This window comes from Trachymyrmex septentrionalis, unplaced genomic scaffold, assembly GCF_001594115.1.
Source record: "Trachymyrmex septentrionalis isolate Tsep2-gDNA-1 unplaced genomic scaffold, Tsep1.0 scaffold11, whole genome shotgun sequence".
In the NCBI taxonomy this organism is placed as follows: Eukaryota; Metazoa; Arthropoda; class Insecta; order Hymenoptera; family Formicidae; genus Trachymyrmex; species Trachymyrmex septentrionalis.
Window position 1 is genome coordinate 6083540 of NW_017304228.1, and position 21849 is coordinate 6105388.

At 41.0% G+C, this 21849-nt stretch overlaps 2 protein-coding genes and 1 long non-coding RNA gene across 5 annotated transcripts in view; 2 read left to right on the forward strand and 1 right to left on the reverse strand.

Moving 5' to 3' along the window:
* LOC108750676 (GTPase-activating protein CdGAPr) overlaps positions 1-6027 on the forward strand; it is a 9257-nt gene extending 3230 nt beyond the window's left edge. For all 3 annotated transcript variants that reach the window (XM_018490330.1, XM_018490340.1, XM_018490349.1), the window contains exons 3-8: positions 704-841; positions 904-1308; positions 1430-1760; positions 1848-2181; positions 2267-3185; positions 3521-6027. In XM_018490330.1, the coding sequence (XP_018345832.1) occupies positions 704-841; positions 904-1308; positions 1430-1760; positions 1848-2181; positions 2267-3185; positions 3521-5974 (4581 nt within the window). In that variant the 3' untranslated portion in view covers positions 5975-6027. The remainder of the gene's footprint in view (positions 1-703; positions 842-903; positions 1309-1429; positions 1761-1847; positions 2182-2266; positions 3186-3520) is intronic.
* Positions 6028-6091: 64 nt separating this feature from the next.
* LOC108750692 lies at positions 6092-13614 on the forward strand. The gene is made up of 3 exons (XR_001939450.1): positions 6092-6105; positions 8486-8491; positions 13549-13614. It is a non-coding gene; the product is annotated as an uncharacterized LOC108750692 (long non-coding RNA).
* A 3786-nt stretch (positions 13615-17400) lies between these two features.
* Positions 17401-21849, reverse strand: part of LOC108749401 (homeobox protein DLX-3) — a 6208-nt gene continuing 1759 nt past the window's right edge. Inside the window, exon 3 of the mRNA XM_018488075.1 lies at positions 17401-18190. Within this exon, the coding sequence (XP_018343577.1) occupies positions 17778-18190 (413 nt within the window). The 3' untranslated portion in view covers positions 17401-17777. The remainder of the gene's footprint in view (positions 18191-21849) is intronic.

A 21849-nucleotide genomic window follows, 5' to 3' on the forward strand; every position in this document is an offset into this window, starting at 1 on the left:
CGAGTGGCATGATAGACAGCGCACTGATCTATCATGCCAGAGGTTCGATCCTAGTAGGAACTAAATATTTATGCTCGTGTCTTCTCTCGAAAAAGGCCGGCAAGGCCTCCCGAGAGTATTCCTGCCTACAAAAACATTTCTCGAAAAATTCCGTCGTTTGAAACTGGCAATAAAACTAGGTAGGTCTCATACCTTCGTGGCAATTGAATAATCAGCACACCACAAGCATATGAGAGAGGTGTAACACAGGCCAGAGGTCTAACGTAAAAAGAAGAAGAGAAGAAAATAAAATATATTGTATAATTCAAAATATTTTACTTTTACATTAAGAGATTAACTGTAGGTATAACGACTTTAACATGCACCAAGTGTGCACTAATGCATCCAATCGAATTCGCTAATAGATCAGAACTAAAGTCTACAATGAGTGTAATTTTTAACCTTTTGCTCTAGGCTCTAAATTGTGATGTCTTTTTTTCCCAGCAAGAAGCGTTTCCAACGCTTCCTTGAATCATAAGCTTTACGCGAGCTAATCAAATTACAGTTGGAAAGTTTAGAGCTTAGGGCAAAAGATTTAAAGATTCATTATATATATAGTAGACCAGGTTTGAAATCTAGACAAGAAAATTTAATTTATTATATAAATTTGATATTAACTTCCAGATTGAATTCTCAATGTTTATTCTTTTGAATGAAATTACAGAGCTTGGGTGGTAATCGGGCGGATGATTTCGGCACGCCTATTAGTTCTGGTAGCAACATGAGTAATATCGCACGCTTTCCGAAACTCGACGAATGTGCCCATTTTCACTACGAGCATGTCGAGCTTGGTACTCTGGAGGTACGCTAGACACGCGAAACACATGCGAAAGATCCAGTTAAGAGACACAACTCGGCTTTCAGGTATCCGTCAATGAAGGTTCCAACGACTCGGAGAGCTACGCCGTTCGAATAACATCCGGAGACGCGTGTTGGACGCTACAGAGATCTTACGACAACTTTGTCATGTTTGACAAGCAATTACATCGATGCATATTCGACAGAAAGTTTTCCTCCTTAACGAAGCTTCCAGATGTTCGGCCAAAAAATGCCTGTGATATGCTAAAGGATTACTTGAGCCGGTTCTCACAGCTGAATCACGATGGCTTAAACTGCGGTCCAGTATTAAATTGGTTACAACTCGATAACAGAGGAAGAAGAATTCTGGTACCCGAATCAGATTCCTGTCCTATTAATACTCCAGCCGTCGCTGCAGCATACGCCGTGAGACCTTACACCGCTCAAGCACAAGATGAGATCTCTTTCCAGGTAACGGCGTAACTCGCTAAAATGCTTTTATTTAAAAAATACAGTTGGCTAAATTGTAAATGTTTGTGTGTCATGAAAATTGATGACGATTACTGATTAAAACGATTTACGTGACAAACAGGTAGGCGATATGATATCCGTTATAGATATGCCCCCTCCGGGGGAAAGCACGTGGTGGCGTGGAAAGCATGGATTCGCGGTTGGATTTTTCCCAGCCGAATGCGTCGCTGTAATTGGGGACAAAGTGCCGCGTCACTTGACTGTTTCAACGACGGTCAGGTCAAGGTTACCAGTAAAGCCCGTGCTCCGGAAACATGGCAAACTTATCGCTTTTTTTAGATCCTTTATACTAAATCGACCTTCTAGGCGGAGATTAAAACAATCGGGTATATTACGAGAGCGTGTGTTTGGTTGCGACTTGGGAGAACATCTATTAAACTCTGGTCAAGACGGTAAATTTTATTCTATAGCACACTCAATAATTTATATTTGTTGAGTATAAACTGTACAAAGAAAACGAAACATTATTCATTTTGTAGTGCCTACCGTTTTGACGTGCTGTGCGGAATTCATAGAGAAACATGGTCTAGTCGACGGTATATACCGCCTTAGTGGCGTAACGTCCAACATTCAAAAACTGCGGAACGCCTTTGACGAAGATAGAGTACCAGCGTTGCATTCCGATGAGAGTATTTTGCAAGATATCCACTCCGTAGCGTCGTTATTGAAGATGTATTTTAGAGAGCTGCCAAATCCATTGTGCACATACCAACTTTATTCCACTTTTGTCAATGCGGTTCAAGCTGGCAGCGATGCCGAGAGATTGAGACGTATGAGAGACGCAGTTAGAAAGTTACCGCCACCGCATTACAGGTAATTTTGTCCTTTATTTTCACTTTATTGCATTCTATTGTAGCAATGAGTCGACAATTTATTCTATGTTTCAAATCGTACTCAGGACACTGGAGTATCTGATGCGTCATCTGGTGAGGGTAGCCGCACGTGGTACGGAAACAGGTATGACTCCGCGCAATGTAGCCATCGTCTGGGCGCCAAATCTCTTAAGATGCAAGGAATTGGAAGTGGGTGGCGTGGCGGCACTTCAGGGCGTCGGGGTCCAGGCAGTTGTGACGGAATTTCTGGTTTGCTACGCGGAACTCATATTCGGGGACGGCCCAGTCGGTAGACCAAAATCTTTGGCAATCACTACATCCGCGAGATTGCTTACTTTGGAGGAAGCGCGCAATAGAAGTTTCAGAGGCGAACCCGATTACATAGAAGTAGGAGCGGGTCCGACTGGCCTGCCTCTGCGTTATCATACTGTCATAGAGCTACCACGCAAACGGAATGGCTCGAAACGATCACCTTCTCTTAATTGGAGAGCGCTCTTCGGCAAGGGCGCTGTCGAGAAAACGAGACAAATTGGCACACCATCTCTCCAAGTGGAAACAGTGCCGAGTTCTATGAACTCCTTGCGACGATTGAGACCCGTCAAAAGTGCCGACAGTCTAGACGGTGAGGATGGATTGGGTCCCCTCTTGGGAGGACCACCTCCTATCAGAACCTGCGGTCACAGTCGATCCGTTTCGCACGACTCGTACTTTGACCACTTGGCTGATGCGCCCAATGCATCCTCGCCGTTGGATCTCTCAGAAATACAACTCAATTTTGATCTCGAAGAGCGAGAGATGCGAATGCTTTCGGAAGAGGAAGGTGGCGGAGTGGCGTCGGTAGAGGCCTCGCCGCGTCGACAGAGAATCGAAGGAAATCAATGTGCCACTGCAACCGGTGGATCTAAGAGGAAACGATCTCGTTTAGAAGAAAGACTGCATTGCGACGTTGAGTTGCGTTTCATAGACAGCCAAAGCCCCGATCAGGTAATTAACGTAAATTAATCATTTTCCATATACATGAAAATGTTCCAAACGTAAATGGTCAAACTTCGGGAGCGTTGATAAAGTAAGAAAAAAAAAGTTCTTTAGAGGATATGTACGAAAAAACAATAATATTCCGTTTTAAAAATAATGATATTTCGAAAACTATATTTTATCTATTTTTGCGATTTTCCCCAAATGAAGTAAAAACGAGCATATCTCTAAAGGATTTTTTTTCTCAGCTTATCGATTCCGGATTCTCTACATATTCCCGAAGTTTAGCCATTTAAATTCGAGACATCTGTATACATCATGTCTAATACATTAAAATGTTTCAGGTCATGGTAGCGACAAGTGCGGATATTCACAGTGTCGATACTCCGTCTCCATTACAAACACCAGGCTATCTACCGCTGTTATCAGAAGCCTCTACGCCGTTAACCCCCGCCACATTACAAGGCACGTCTCACTCCACCTCACCGGCACCGGCTAATAGCCCTAGAATAAGTTTTCGAAGTTTCACTTTGCCGTTAGAAATTGGCGATGAGCGCGATGGAAGCGATACGAATAAGTTGAAGGAAACCAGTGTGTCGTCTTCCGAAAAATCGTCGGATCCTAATCATAGATTATCCATAAATTTTGAAGATCGGGACAAAAGATTGGAGCCATGTGAGAGGATTATAACATACGACAGGCGAGCGGAATTGCGCGATAGGAACGCAACCACCACATCGCTTTCGCGCACTGAAAATCGCGTCGCAACTCAATCGAGTGCGGTTGCCTCCGTTTTCAATGATACAGAGATGACATCGTGTAACCAATTATCCTCTTCGTGTGAAGAGACAGCATCTAGTAGGGTTGCCGTGTCTCGCAAGGATGTGACAAGCGGACTGAGTTTACATTCTGTAGAGACATCGTCTAAATCGTACGAGGATAAAGAAGAGCCAGTTAAAGGATGCGACGAATCCGATCCGTCGAATAGCCTTACCGCCGATTTGCCAAGATTGCCATCTAATACGACCGATCTCGATTCTCCAATGTCGTACGAGCAAACTCTGCAAGAGTTGCAAGAGTCCGAATTCATAATTTGCGATACCTCCGACAAAGTGTTCACCAATGCGAAAAGTCCGCGCGCAACGGGCAGCAGCAACGACTCCGGCGACTGGGTGATCGTCGGAAGAACAGTGGTTAATTCCTTTACGACGCCAATCAACGAATCGACTAGTCCCAACGATTCCTTTGTGGAAAGCAACGCGAATCTAGCGTCGGAGAACGTTCCCGGAACATTGCTGGAACTCACCTTGTCTCCAACCGCGGAGACGTTCTGCATGAGAGTCGACAATTCGACGGGAAGTCGTATATCGACGCAAGAAAACGAGGAGATGATACTCGATGTTACCGATACGAAGAAGTACACGAGTCACGAGCACGAACGAGAAGAGGCCGATTTGCAGACGAGTTTGAGCCTCGTAAACGAGGATAATCTTGTGGACGACGCCCATTCTCGATTATGCGACCGGGAGAATGGCAATCGATATTCTTGTACTACGGATGTAAATACGAGCCAGGAGACTAACGCGAGAGAGCAGCAGCAACAGGTTCGCGCGTGTTACATCGAGGCGGACAATGCAAATGTATTTGGTACAAATCGGAATGAAGTACGCAACGATAAAGAATTGTTTGGGGAAACGGAAACCTTCGAGAACTATCGTCGTCTGTCGAGAGACATCAGCGCGCAGCAACGAGATTGCGCGACGCGAACCTTACACATCACGAATCATTCGCGATTCTCGAATAAAACTGAGGGGGATCTAGAAACGAGCGTTATACGAGACGATCGTGACAACGACCACTGTACGAACGGACTGTCAAAAAAGTGCCAAAGTTTCGGATACAATAATTTACAGAAGCAGCAGAGTAATACGCAACAGATACGCAAATGCGCTTCCAAACGTAGCGACGAAGGTCATAAGGGCGCCAGCTTACAGGCCAGTCAAATACGAGGCAACATCGAAGTGAGAATTCCTTCGGAGAATGCGGCCGAGCCTTGCGAAGTAGCGCACGCCCCAGAAGGGGCATCCGAGCTGATGGAACGGACATTAGACACGTCGAGTACATTTACGAACGCCTCGTCTCCGATCGTCGACGACACGGTGGTTCTTCCACCACGGGATACCGCGGCGATCTTACAGGAGTTAGCTCTACAGAGATTGTCTGGAGGCGCTGTAGGAGACATGTCCGTACCCGTAAGAAGAAAATACGACAGCGAAACGATTAGAGAGCGAAGGAGCTTCGATTCGGAGATCGGCAGGGAGATCGTTAGAGAGAGTAAGATGAGACAGGAGTTGGACTGCGCGAGGGGCAAATTCGAAGAGCCGTCTCAGCATTTACCACCCTGCTTGCGAGCACGTCACGCGAGGGCGACTCGGGCAACACTGAGCCGCTCCTTGGACGAGGCAAAGTTTAACCGGATGACGGGAGACATCTCCCTGTCGGTGAAACCAACGTCCGAGGACGTGCAGCATTGCTCGACGCCTAACGTCGGTAGCAGCTCCGGTATCTGCTCGAGCGTCTCCGAAAAGATTCACCTGAGGAATCTCGGCGGTCTAGATCTAGGAGATCCGCAGTGTAGAGAAAGAATCGAAAAGTACAAAGAGGAGAGAAGGACGTTCTTGAGAGACAAGTATCGGTCGGAGAGTTTTCGCGGAGTTTCATCAAAAACAGAAGATGACAGTGAGCAGGCGTTATTAACCAGGTTGAAACAGAGAGCTTCGAGACCGTCTCTTCATTAATAAAAATCGGTCTTTGTTGGATCAGGAAAGAGAGAGAGAGAGAGAGAGAGAGAGAGAGAGAGAGAGAGAGAGAGAGAGAGACAGAGGAAGAGCGAGATCGTTCTCTTGTAGTAGTAAAAATAAATTTTTGAGTAGTTAACGCGTAATGCGATATCTACTATCTATCTGCATTTTAGAACAAGCGCGAATTACGTAGGACAGCTGTCAAGTTAATCAATCGTTCGACCAAATTCTATCAACCTTGTTCTTAACGCCATGTCTGCTTTTGTTTTTGAATACGAGGCAACTAATTAGAATGACGAGATTGATCGAGCAAATGTATGTCTAAGCGGTAGTAATAGAGAATGCGTTTACCTTAAATTACATAACTTTACGGCTCGTATATATTTTTATTGAATTTATATTCAATATCCCAGATATATATATGTACGCTAACTTGGGCTTATTTGTACTACACGAGCGAATGCCGTTGCATTCGACAACATATTGTTTATGTAATTTTGCCAAACGCTCTTTTACTAGATTCACTAAATCGCTTTCACTTGAATCTCATCGGTTAGGCCGCAGTATAAGTCGTGGTTAATAATAAAGGTGAATTATGATGAGGATGAAACGAGTTGCGCGATCCATCTTCGTATCGTCGATCGCCATTGTTAGCTGAATTGTACGAACGTTTTTAAATTTCATTATTATTAATTTATTACGAATTTGAAGAAAGGTATTCATTTTTATTATTGTTAGAAGCTCTAATAACGATTCTCTTGTAATTATTATTATCATTATTAATATTATTATATTTGATTTTTATATTTACTTATATTCTTTGTACTGTTACGCTAGTGAAAAGAAAACGCGCGTGCGCATGTAATATCTCAACTGCTTTGTATGTACCAGAGTCAATAATATCTCGTGTAGAGTCTCACGATGTTACGCGAGACGTTGGACTCACCTGTTGCTTTTATATGTCATAGGTAAAAATCTCTTAGTCCGGATCTACAATAGGTATTTTAAGCCGTAAGAAATTGATCAACTACAGTCGAATGCGAGGAGAATAAGTGATTGTGATTCGTTCATTCCTTGCAACTTAAGGCTTCAAAATCTATTGTAGATCCGGGGTTATAGAAAAAAAGAATCTTTCGAAATTGTTTAGAGAGATTCCTTTAAGATCCACATAAAACCTAGTCGTCTCTTTACAGCGAATTAATAATTCCGCCGAAATTTAGGTGAGTCTTGCATCTTTTCTCTCTCGCAGCAGCCGAAATTTCTGGTATATACAATATAAAATTTAACTAAATTGCGCATTGCGAGTCTCGATGGACTCACGACGTTAAACCGGGCGTTTCATTCGCGTGCTAATGTTATTCTCACATTATGGACTGGTCCATAATGGCGATATCTACAGATATATCTTTTTTGGAAACATGTTAATTCTCTCAGTTAATTAATATGTATGTAACATGTTAATTTCTATAACAATGCGCTTGTCGACGGGAAGGCTTGCTTAAAATCAAGATTACTATCGGATCACAGGATTACTTCTCCTATCTTAAATAAGCGCTTATTCTATAGTATCGCGTGCATTGGCCTCGCGTTTCATTATATTGTATTACTAAGCAGCAGTTCTGCTTAGCTACCTCATCTCGCCTCATCTCACCCCTATTAGGGACAAAGTTATATGTCATGCGACATTGAGATTAGTTTTACGTTTGTAATTTTTTTGTTTATCTCATTTCATTTTTTTTTCTCAGCAGTTTTTATTGGTCTTTTCTAAGACAGAACGATAATATTTTCGCGCGCGAAATATACCTTTTCTTTTTTATCGTTTTCTATAAAAGCGCAAAAAGCTGAGCATTTCTTTCTTTTAAACACGGTTTAAAACCCGTTTAACAAGACTGGGACTAATTCTTGAATATGATTTCGGTCGTGTTTGCGTTACTCATGTGAATGCGACGAACGAACAAACTACAATTTAATACTCCAAGAGCTGGAAATATAAGCTGCGTTCGCTTTGGCGCTTATAGCGTTTATTTATCTTTAATATTTGATAAATAACAAGGATGAAGACGTGCCCTTAAAGCGCTGTGAGCGACAAAGCGAACGCAGCAACAGTTTTTGCATATTCTCAAGGCATTTAATTAGGATTATTATTTGCGCAATGATATTTAAATTCTTGCATACGTAGTGAAGATTCGAAATCGTGGTTTTCGTATTGAACAACGTTCCTTCATTTCGCTCGTCGACATGACTGTTTTTTTAATTAATGTTAATTAAACTATTTAATAAAAAATGCACAAGAACGAAAATAGTTTTCCATTTAGCACTTTTCTCTTGGCACTGAATACGATCTCATTTATCAAATTGTTCTATTAAATGACAATTTTCAAAAATGAAAGTTGCAAAAAAGATCATTTTAATATATATGTCGTAGCTATGATACATAACGTGTTGATACGTGTTGAGAAAATTTTATTGCGATCAAAATTAATCATGTTAGAACTTTCATCCCTTAAGCTTTGTGTTCACAATACTAGAAATCGCTCCGAGATCTCGGTCAACGAAAGAATTGATTAATCGCATTGGTCAATTAGCTGAATTGTTCAAATACGATTTGTATAAGGCTTGAAAAACAATTTGTTGTGTCGATTACGGTTAAAAATATCTGTATGATTAATAGAGTCTATTGTAACATTAAAGTCACAATTTTGACACAATAGATCCTATAATTGTAAAATATTTTTAATCACCATAATCACAAAACAAATTCCCTTTAATGAGTTAAATATACATAATATAAATTAATGTAACAATCAACATACTTGATTTGGATTATGATAAAATTTCTTTAAAGTCTGGATCTACATAAGGTGCAGAACATGGATCGCAGGTTACAAGACTGGAAACTAATTTAATATATGTATTTTAATTATAATAGGTTGCAGGACACAGGAAGTTGAGTGAACTTCAACTTTCGCGTCTTGCGTATTGCAGTCTGCGACCTATTATAATCTGAAATGTGTTTCATTTGCGACTTGTGATCTGCGTCCTGCGCATTATATAGATCGGGCTTAACAAACATCATAACTACAATATGCTAAAATGTATTAAAATTACTCTCTTTTGTAACTTTAACGCGTTAACTTCTGATTTCGACACTGATCTCAATAAATTCGATGTTTTATTGTAAATGTTCTTTTTTTATGTCTTCAAGAAATGTATATTGTTTTTGTTAACGTCTATATATTTAATAAAATTTTTTTATATCGGATAAATAAAACCGTCGCCGAGATACGAGTGACATGACTATCAAAGTATTAAAGTATTGATAAAATACCTCCAAATTGTGACGTAATTAAGCAATCTGGATACTAGATCGTATTTAATGCTAAAAAGTCGAAAAAGTCATTTTTTATTGAAATTCTAGGAAACGGATTACGCTTGTTCTTGTGCTCGAGAAAAAAAATTTTTTGTTCAACAGCGTTAGCGTTGATCGAGCCGTATGATAATCGGAAATTGATATCAACGATCGTTGTATTGTTGTGCTCTCCCACAATCCGCATGCCCTGTATCTCTGGTTCGATTATTTTAGTCATGTATCTCTGTCGCGAAAACCTATAAGCAGCATTCAGATATGCATGGGCTCATGATTCACTTGATACTACAAAGCAGTAGCATTTATTGATTGGTCAATTAAAAGCTTCGAAGCATTTGTAATGTCAAGTGGACCGCACCTATAACGTACGTTTACGATTATTGACTACTAATTGTAAAAGACAGAGATCCAATAGTCGCGCTCTTGCGCGCGCTTCCCTGGGTACTTTTATCCACAATGATAATGGCCTAAAAAGAGAGAAATATCTAGACAACGTCTCTGAAAACCCCCTTACAAAGAGGTACCTAATGACGAATGCTTGTGCACAATATAACGCGCAATAACAATACATCCGCGAGCGATGTGTATTTTTAATAAGTTTGAGGTTCCCACAGTCTCGTATAAAATAGTCGTTAGAGGTTCTTATTAAAGGCATGAGGAAGAAACGATACGAAACAATACTAGAAACTATTAGAAAGTAAAAAGTTTCCTATAAAATGATACACATACACACAATGATATATACACACACACAGACACACAAAACATAAAGACTAATTCTGTAATATTCAAAGGCTAATATATATATATATATATATATATATATATATATAGATATAAATATATATATATATATATAGTAATCTTGTTTTTGAGTGTAAGAGGCTCACGCCTTATCCGGCTGGGCGCATCTTTGCCCCCTTTAGTTATAATTGCATTTAATGATAATTGTTTCCGTTATGAGAGACTACTGTTTGTCGATTATAATTATAATATATGCAAGTTGTACGTGAAATAAAATATAAATACTGTAAACACCGAGAGAAAGCAGAGTGATGTTTCTTGGAATTTCCATGTCCGCGCATATCTACATGATGCATGGATAGTTGATGCGATATTAAGAGACAATATAATGTTTCGAGTGTCAAGTCAATTAGATCGGTTTTTCCATGTCTACGATCCTACATGATGCGTCGATAATTAATGCGATAATTAAATTGGAACTGTATATTCCTGTTTTTTTTTAGTTTCGTGCGACAAACCGGACGCTCATCTCCTTCCGTCATGGTTGTCGTCGTCGTCGTCGTCGTTGTCGTCGTGCCACGAGCAGAGCCTCGACTGCTTTCGAGCGGGTCCATCTTGAGGTGAGCTCACTCGACACGTATAAAGGACCTTTAGTCTTTACTTCTTTAAACGCCGTGATAAAGTGGATGAAAGGTGGGGTGCTACTCGACCGATGGCGGAAGAGGTCCGCGTGTGCCCTCGCACAATTTCGAGGGGTTGAGGTTCGCTTTTATATCGTAGAACGAGGGCCACTCGAGAGGCCAGGAAGCGCCGAGGTGAGGGCGACTCCGTGACTATCGCTGGATCTACTGCGGCAATTATTTTTAAACACGCCGTGTAGATAGTGATCTCGTCAAGTACCAAAAGAGAGAGAGAGAGAGAGAGAGAGAAAGAAGGAGCACAATATTGAATGTATCGCGGGGTGCCGTGTCTTCACCCCCGTAAGTTTGCGCGAGTATACATATATAGCGGCTGCTCTACACCGTGGGGTAGCGCGGCTTTTAAACAGTTGCGCTGACTCGCGCATGTTACTGATTACTCTCGAAATTACTGATTAGGAGCGCGCCAAGAGACGAGCGGGGCATTTCCGACAATTCCGAGCGGGGGCCTTTCATCCTCGCCGCGTGTCGCGCTCCTCTCGCATTCACCACCGCTCGCCACCGCGTGTGGCGCTCCTTCCCCGAGCGCGCTTTCACGGTGCGTAAATCGAATCAGAACGCCCCCGCAGGGTCGACGACAATATTATTTGTTAGTGGAAGCGTCGTAGTAACCGGAGGTTGAAACGAGGCCAGATTGCCACTGTGATCGAGTTAAACGGCACGTGGGCAGTAACGCCGTTGTCTCTATAGTGAATATCCTCTCTTCGCCTCGCGTGTCACGTGTCTTCAGCGAGGTCCTCTTCTCATGCGATCTCCCGCGAGTCCGCAGGCTAGATCAACCTGGAATTTTCGCGTGAGGAGAAAAGAGAAGCATCATTTACTTATATACATTCTGAGACAAGTGCCATTAAACCAATCGGAGATTATGCTCGAAAAGTAAATACATAAGAGCAATAATATATAATAATGTAACAAGAATAATATATAAAAAGAGAAAGCAATTTATATATGATATGTAAAAGTGTAAATAGATACACGGATTCTAGAAACATATTCCCATCGATTAAATATTTAAAAAAATTTCTATCTATGAGAAACTTTAATTTTTCAGATAGGAGATTAATTTTATCGTTTCACAATATTAAACAAAATAATAGAATAAGTATAATAAATATTTAAATATTTTTCAATATTTGAACATTTATTTTTTAGAGAACATTTAAATATTTTATTACGAAAATTATTCAAAATGATCTCTAAATCGTCTAGCATTATATATTTTTCAATCTTTTGCACATATATATCAACTATAAAAAAAGATTGGAAAATCTTTAATAATTCTAAAACTAAAAGCGTTCATATAGAATCTATACGGAGAAAACTTTTTTTTAGAGTTTACCCTGAAAATATGATAGTCGGCAACATTGTATTTTGAAGAATTTTATGTAAATTTCTCTCATTCATTAATAAAATTACAATAAAATATCAAATAAGTTTGATTAATTTTCTAAAGTGCATGGTAAAAATGCTTTAAAATATTATATATCACAATTACCATATTTTAAGGATTAAATTTTAAAAGAGAATCTCTCCACGTGTATATTTATACTTTTTTAATACTTGATAAATTGGGAATACGTTCCTAAAATATTTAACGTTTATTCATTTCTACCTTGTGTAAAATAAAAAATAAATCGAAACAATTAAATCAATGTATTAAATCAATAATAAAAAGTGAAACAATTAACACATAGAATCGCGGAGTCGAAATTAACTCAATCGCGGTTCAAGGTAAATCTGAATTTTTATACGGAAGGATATCACCATCAAAGTAAAACTATTTGTAATTACTTGTTCATGAAAAGTCATAAATATGTAAAGCTCCACGCGCATTGCAAATGCAAATTAACTGGAAAAGAAAGAACTATCAGCTGAGTTGGCACAGTTCTAGTACTACAATAAAAGGACAGAGTAAAAATCCTAGATATTTAATATCTACAGTCATGTTTCCAGGAATATAAATATAAATGCGCATAAAAGTGTTGAATTCGAACAAAAAGGAGAGAAGAACCCGGACCGGTTTTGCGACCGGACTAAAAACTCTCATCCGCGGCTCGTCGCGCGCGAGAGACGACTGAAGGGTTTTAGGTGGCTTTATTTCGGGGATCGTTGGAGAGCCGCGGATTGACACGCGGCGACGTCTTGACAGCTTGTTAAGCTAACGGTTCACCCTCGCGTGCGGCCTCTTCGACTCGAGGCCCAATGCTCTCGTCCCTCTCTTTGCTTTTTTTTTTTTTTCGAGCGGATTAAATTGATCTCGGTCGACACACATACACACATGCGCGCTCGCACATGTATAATATACAGGGTGTTAGTTAAGTACGTTGCCATACTCAACAGGACGATTCCTTGGTTTGTTTCAAGTAAAAAAAGTCCATACAAACATGTGTCCTAAACGGCTTAGTTTCCGAAAGAACAAAATTTTAACGTGTAGTAATAATCTGTTTATTTGAAAGAAATACAGTTTGAAACTAGTCCAAAACTAGTGAAAACCAGAAAAACGAAAACAGGCTTCTTCTGACGAAATAAAACAATTAGATGAATTGTTGAAAATGTCCACCTTGCGCCATGATACATCCATCGAGCTTTCTTCTCAAAGATTGACGTTTCACGCTCAAAGATACCAGGTGCGTATTGCCTCGCATGAAGCAACTATTCGATTCCTCAAATTCTCATTCTCAATTAGGGCGGTATAAACCAAAATGATTTCAGAGGAATTAAGGATCCCCAAAGGAAATAAGGATTTAAATCTGATCTAGGAGGACTTCGACTTTGACTTTGTCACTATGTTTACGGTTGTGCGAATGGTAACTCACGTGAAGCAAGGCACATTTATGCAGGAGGATACATCTCCAACGCAATTTACCGTTTCGTCAAACATTTACGAACATTCACCTGTATTTCGGAAAGTAGGCCGTTTAGGACACATGTTTGTATGGACTTTTTTACTTGAAACAAACCAAAGAATCGCTCTGCTGAGTATGACAACATACTTAACCAACACCCTGTATGTCGTTGCTTCGATATATCGGCGAATTAGCTGTCGCCGTGTCGTCGATGGATTCGCATCGACTCGAAGGGCGAAAATCGTAGGTCGCCCACCTTTCGCTGGCTGCGTTACGTTGCACGCACGGGGCGACCTACGGTTACATTCGGGCATCGATACCCACCGAACCCCCGGCGACTGAAAATAATGAAAGTAATGGAACACGCCCACTGCATTTAGCCCGCCGAACTAAAGCGAGCCGCGCTCTGTAACCCCTTGTTGCAACACCCCTTCCACGTATGAGAGAGAGAGAGAGAGAGAGAGAGAGGCTTCATCGCCCGCTGGCGCCTTGCCCGTCCTCTCGTTCTATGCCCTATTGGCCATTGTACCTGCCACTTCATTGTCCTTTATTTCATTATTTTCGCCGCATTCCGCTTCGTCTCCCTCGACGAGAGGGGCGCGAATTCTCCCCCTTTTATTTACGTACCGTAATAATAGACGTCTTAACGGAATCTAATAAACGTCATAAATGGCACCGTGATCTCATTTAGCTTACCAGCTTACCTGGCCAGCTCGGGTGTGTTTCTTCCTCTAAACAACGTCAACGTTATCTTCCTGCACATCAAAGGCCGAGTCCCCCTCCATTCCACTGCTACTCTTAGAAACTCAGAATGCGCGCGTCAGACTTTAGAGTCGTCAAAGACCCCCCCTTGCCTTGCCTTGCCTTGCCTTGCCTTGCATTGCCTTGCCTTGCATTGCCTTGCCTTGCATTGCCTTGCCTTGCCTGCAAAGCGCGGATTTCACGTTTCGTTCGCGAGTATTACTCCGATATGTCGTTTGGAAGAAATTGTGAAATTCTGAAAGAGCGTTTCCTTCGAGAATTCAAACGCGCTACGGAGCACGCGACATCGATACAAACTCACCCTCTCTCTCTCTCTCTCTCTCTCTTTCTCTCCCTCCTCGATATATATCTCTCGCCGGAAGTAAATCTCCACGCGGATTGGTCTCGCGTACGGTCGCAATGCCGCGTATCCATCTACCCGATGTATATCCGAGAATGTACCTCGTGATTTCGTCCCGATAACACAATTACGATCCTCTCTTCGTCCTCTTTCTCCACCCCCGCGAATCGACGGCGAGAAGGGAAAGTAGGGAAGGAGAGGAGCGGGAAGAGGGAGAACGGAGGGATGGAAACGCGGCGCCACCCTCTCTCTCTCTCTCTCTCTCTCTCGGCTCTCCCCCTCTCTCCCTTTCCTCTTCCTATACGACTATACGACTATACGCATCCCGCTACCCCCGAACCCGACAGCCGACAGAGTAGCTTCGCTCGCTCTGATCCCTCGCAATTATTTCCTATTATCTAGGTATTAGGATTCACCCCAACTGGAAGCACGACGTGCCCCGCAGACGCCTCACCGTCCGCCTGACACGCGCACGCTCGTTGGAAAATCTCTACCGTTCCACGTAACATCGTCTCTTTTCTTAACAGCCACTTGCCGATCTTGCCGATCTAATCTGTCATCGCAACAGGTAGCAAAAATCCCGCGATTGTTTCGCAATCACGCGAAATCCACCAGTTAACTCGTGCTCTCGATCGTCTCTCGTAATTACGGGTCATATCTAATCCGAGAAAGTTATCTGGAATGATTAACATCTCGGAAGAAAATGAAGCCCGATCAAAGTAGTTTTCTCTATTAATTCAAAATTCATTCGCCTATTTTTTCATTTCTCCCTAGAGAAATTGTTTAGAAAATATTAAATAAATTTATATATACAACTTCTAGCCAGAAGTTTGGAAATATATATTTTTTTAAATAAGCATTTTTGAAATTATTTATTCAAACATTCAAATAATGTACCTTCGAACAATAATTCTTCAAAAATAATAGTTAAAGAAATTATTATAAAAAAAAAACACATTATGGATATTTGAATAAGTGATCCCAAAAATGTCAATCTTTTTAAAAGTGCTTTCACACTTTTGACCTGGAGTGTACATAATAATTTCAAATATTATAATGAATTGTAGAACAATTGATAATATGCAATGTGCGATTAATAATAGTAATTTTTAATTGGAGTTTAAAAAAACATCCCAGATGATCGTTTACGCAAAAAAAGCTAAATTCCCGAGTTAATTCGTTCTCTCAGCAAATCGGATACATCTTATCGAATGAGATTAAGATTGAGATTGAATTTTAATCCATAAAGGACACCTCCCTTTAGAGCTTCCTTAAAAAAAAACCAGGTGTTTTTATATCTTCTGAAAATCTAAATTAAAAAGCTATATTTTTCAATGTAAAATTTTCTACCCAATCGAGAGATTGATAATATTGAATTTTCAAAAAACAAAATGTTATTCGCTCAAAAAGCAAAATTAATTTTGTCAAATGCACAAGTTGAAAGTTTTCCTGATGCGAATTCGCACCTAGGTGTCATTTATGGGTTAACCAATCAGAAGAAAGAAAATCATTATCATGTTTAATTTGAACTTCGCTTCGATTGATCAAATTCAATCTCAATCTCAATTCTGATTTCTAGTCTAATATGGACAGTAGATACTTTATAGTGATGATAGTCAACGCGTTAACGAAGCGGAAATCTCGCGATTATTCCATCCCTCCCGTTGTCGACTCGATGCCTCGTTAACTTTTGCGAAAATGTCTCCGAGTGATAGGCACCGAAATGTCATGCCGATCATTAACGAAACGATCGCGTAAAGAGACTCCGCCGCGACCCACGACGCAATTAAATGTCAATGTCGACGCGCGCCACGCGGCGATAAAACGTCGTTATCGAGAGGCAACATCCTAATGTTTATTCCTACTAATTAATTTTAATCTCGATTTAACTCACACAACTCTTTATCTCTTACCAATCCCCGTTCTTATTAATGTAGATTAACTTTAATTTCGGATTTCAATTCGTTCTTAATCTTTTTCCAATTCTATTTGAACGTAAAAAAAAGATGAAGAATAAATTGAACTGAGATTAAAGTTTATCTACATTGCTGAAAACGGGCATGATTTTAAATATAGGATTGATAGATTAACTTTAATTTCGGTTCAATTTACTCTTTAATTCTTATGCCCAATTTCTTCACTTTCAGATAAGTTGCGAATAATTTCATCTAGGAGATATGTAATCTCCATTGTAATTTGGGAGAAATCTCCTGGATAAAGTTATCTAGAAAAAAGACGAAAAGTTAGTTAACTCAAGATTAAAATTAAGCTACATTGGTAGAAATGAACATAACTCGCGCGTCCTTTCGATACAAAACATTTGATTTTTTTCTCCCCTTCTCTCTCTTTCTCTCTCTCTCTCTCTTTCTCTTTCTCGCCTCCAAAAAGTATATTACGCACTCAAAGTTTCAGAAAACTACCTGGGAAAAGATAAATCGAGGAGAAACAGAAATATACACATCATCGCGTCAGAGCATGACAGTTTAATTCTCAACGAAAACCACGGCCTATTTTTTTACACAGTTGACTATAAAAAGTAACAACAGACCAAATACCGTATTTATTTACCGTATTTCACTATAAAAAGTAGAGATTTCGGAACCGGCAAAAACTCCATTCCTTTTCGTTTTCTTTTTTTTTTTTTCTTTTTCTTTTTCTTTTTCCTCTCTTTATTACGTTACGCAAGCGGGAAAAATCCAGCAACGACGCTCCAGCAACGATATCGTTTCTGCGTTGAATAGCGCGAATTATTTCAGTGACAGGTAAGTAAATACCGCTTAAAAACTTGCGCGAAGACCGTTGGTTTCTCTCCTCTCGGTTCTTCGAGAGCGGAGACAATCTCTGCCGAATTCCGTGTTCTCCGTTACGCGGCGAGCTTTAGCCTAAGGTAAATTCTCGGTAGATCCGGTCGGTAGATCGTCGCGGGGGGGGATACCGGCGGGGATGGTATCCAGTAACCACGGACAAAGATCATCCATTCTTTTCTACGCGTGGTGGCTGCCGTGATTCTGATAAAAGACAAGCGGTGACGTCGCGACGCGTCTCAGCGATGCTGACGTTGGGCGGAATGCTGGCCGTGCTGCTGATGGTGAAGGCCGACCGTATGCGGATGCGGATGCGGGTGAGAATGCGAATGCGAGTGCGGATGAATCGCCGTGTGGAGTCCAATCCTTGGTGGCGTGCCGCGTCTTGAGAGAGACGGCAGAGTGCCGGTACGCGTCGACGTCGGGGTCGAAACCGTCGACGTTGACGTCAAGGTCGGCGTTGGAGCCGGCGTAGGCGTCGGCGCCGGCGCCGGCATCGGAGTCGGGGTCGCCGTTGGTGTTGGCGTCGGCGACGGTGTTTCATCACCCAGCACGTCGATCTCGTCATCGTCCTCGTCGTCGGAGTCCGCGGGCGCGTCACTGCTCGCGCGCGACTCGCGGCCGCCACTCAGCGAAAAGTCTACCGGACGTTCTGTCAACATCACCAAACAATCGTCGATTAGTCCTCCGGACAGTGAAGTACGTGGACAGTGAAGTCTACGTACTGGACCCGCTCAATTGCATCCCTTCGGAGCTGACGGTGGGTCTGTTTCATTCACTCTTTGTCAACACAATATCTAATCATTCTCTTATAGTTCTCTTATAGTTTTCTTATGTCGGATATCTGCAAATTTGGACTATATTCTTGTTTAACACTACAAAACCGCCGATGGTATATTCTATCGCTGAAGAATTTGCCGAAGATATCGATTTGATAATTTCCTGTATTTGTTCTTGAAGAACTTTTTTGGTTTATTATTGTTAGAATTATTTATGTTATATTTTCTATATTCTGTATGTCTGATGGAAAAAAGGAAAAAGGGAAATGGATTAACGGAGAGTCAATATGGCGGAACCACCATCGGCAGTTTTGATACTAAATAAATTCAGATTTGTCCTCATTTTTTCTGGAAATTAATTAATATTTTTTTAATTAACATAAATTAAATGGATCTTGCAGAGCCAGTAACTGTATTACAGATTTTGGAGTCAGCTCCGGAGGTTGAACATTTCCCGTGATCGAATCGCGGTGAGATTGTCGGGGCAACACTACAGATCGTATCCGACGTTTGCAAGCGGAACGTAATTGTTGTAACGAATTTTCTTGGTCGCTTTTATTGTCAGTCTGCGTTATCGTGCCGCAAAATATTTTCGCGATAATATTCAGCGACGAATATCGTTTTTTGCGTTTCTCTTATTTGAATAAAAAGTCGGAATCATGGCACGCGCCGCTACGGCCTACGGTAGCCCTTAGCGGCGAGCACAATCGAGAATATAGGTCTGACCGAGCACTTAGCGGGTAATTGAGCAATTCTCTCGCCGAGAGACGTAAGCGGGTGTAAGCGGGAGTCGAAACGGGACGGCGAAAGAGAGGCATCGAAGGAGGGAACGAATATATCTCCTTGTCGCGCGTCGGGGTTCCTTACGTAGCTCGAGTCTAAAGACGTTGAGGCGGTCTTCGTCTCCGTCTTCTGTGTGCCCTCCACCCTACTCACCCTCCTCTCGATACCTCCTTCTTGGTTGCTGCCAAGGAGACGTCTATGTAACTCGGTTAGCCCTTCCTACCCGAACGAAGCCATCTTGTCTACCGAAGACGAACAACTTGACATATAGGATGCGAACGCTATGGACCAAACTATTTAAATCGCTCGAAATGTCTCCCGCCGTCTCGTTAAACGATCGCTTTTATATTTGCACGCACCCATGAATACCGGGGGGGAGGGGGGGTGGTCCGTATTCGCGAAAAAGAATTTGTTTTATATGTATTATTGAAAACGGAAAAATATATATAACGCGTGAAATATATATATAACGCTCGAGATAACGACGCTGCCGCGATAAATTTTCTTCTGAGGTATTAATATAACGCGCGACACGTTATCGAAAATGGAAAATAACATGTAAATCGCTCGCGAGGCTCGAGTGACATTCACGGCGAATTTTCTTTTAGAAAAATTAATATAATACGCGTCCCATTTTAACGAAGGAAATTGCTTGAAGCAACGACGCTACCGCGATGAATTTTCCACTAGAAAATTAATATAACACACGCTATGTTAAAACCAAGTGGTCGAAAACCAAGAATAACGTGTAAGTTGTTCGAAGCAAACGACACTATCAAACTTTCATCTAGAAAATTAAAACAATATACACTCTTTTTATTAAAAAAACGTAAAATAATACATGAGTCGCTCGTGGCAACGAGAGATACCATTACAACAATTTTTTTCTAGGACATTAACGTAATGTCCAAGCACATTATCGAAAACGAAAAATAACACAAAATAAATAACAATAAATAAAGGGCAAAGTAAGAGTCAAAACACATTTTTTTTTAATTGTCACACAATTAAAAAGAATAAATTACAAATAAAGAAAAGTAAAAATGAAAAAAATAATAAAAAACAATCAATTTAAACTCAAATATTATAAGTTTCGGCTACACCGGATTGAGCCCTCTTCAGACATTGACTTGTCACAAAAATCGCTGTATAAAATTAATTATTATCAAGAAAATGCCCGCATATTCCTTAACAGTTCGGATGAATCTTGACATAGAACTCGACATTATTCGCATACGATTGAACAATCAAATGTGTTTCATATCTCTTGGGAAATTTAAAAAATCGTGTGTAAATTATTGAAACAAGTATGTCCATATAAGTATAAGGAAACCAATTGAAATGTACAGAGTTTAATGGAACGCAGATATGTAAGACGGATATTGTATGTCGATTGTAATGTACGCTCGCTGATACGAATCAACACGGACTGAAAAATAACACGTTAAGTAAGTCATTGGAAGTAAATGCGTTGAATTTTTATCTGGGAAATTAATATAATGTGCAAACCCTGTTATTAAAAAACGGAAAATAATATATGTAAATTATTCGAGGCGACGATACCATCGTGAATTGTCCTCAGGGAAATTAACGTGACATCCAGCACGTTATCGAAAAACAGAAAATAACAAACAAACGGAGGCAACGACATCACCGTGGTGAGTTTTCCTGTTAGGAAATTAATGTAATGAGCATCTGTAAATGTCGACGTCACGACCGGCGAGCGATATTATGGTAATATATCTACGACGGAATGCAAACCATTACGTAGATACCGTTATAATGATTATAGTTCCTCGCAACGTAATCACGGTTACGGTCTGGCTAGTTACGCCGAACTTGCGTAATTTATTGTCAGCGGTATTTTGGTTGCATTATACAGATATCGCCCATTAGCGTGACAACAGGGAAGTATTTAACGACAACCGACGTTATAACGCGTTGTCCCGCGCCTCCTCGCTCTCCGCTACGGCCGGATAACCGATAACTATGGCCGATTAATCTCGATCCGCGCCGTGCCGGTGTATCGACTATTGCGATTGCGAAAACAGTTTGTTTAACTTTATGAAAATTTTCGTATGCGTATCCGCCGTACGTGGCTGCCTATTACACAAATACACGTGCCCATTATTGTGCCACAACATACACTACTACCAAAGAGATTATACGTCTGATCAGAATCTACTTGTGAATTCACCCCCTATTTTTTAGGGTAAAATGGCCACCTCAAAGTGCAGAAGGCACACTTTAATCGTTGTTATCTTTAACGAAGTTAAAGTTAAGCGTTATATCATGGCAGTGTCTTATTCAAGATTAGCTTAGATCTAGGTACGCGTTTTTCTATCGTAACGATACGCGGCGCGCAGCCATTCATGAGTTTCCCACTTATCTAGGACACGGCGTCATTAATCCAAGTTAATTAGCTCGCGGCGCGGGAATACTGCTCGCAGCTGTTTATCGAAAAGTCGATACGCGCATTTAATTTGTCGGTAATTAAGTTACGCGTTGCGGATGCTGCTCGATGCGAAATTCCGTAGATGCCGTAGATTGCGATGTCCTTTAAGCATTATCGTTCAATAGCGCGCCGTAAACGCCTCGTTACAGCCGTTCCAGATCCGTTCTCTCTCCCTCGAAAATCACGCTCGTGACGTCGCACATAACGGATATAACGCGACGGTACCACGGATTTACATTTTCCCATCGAAGGAAAAAGGCGGCGAACGCGGAGAATGAAATGGACTTCACTTAC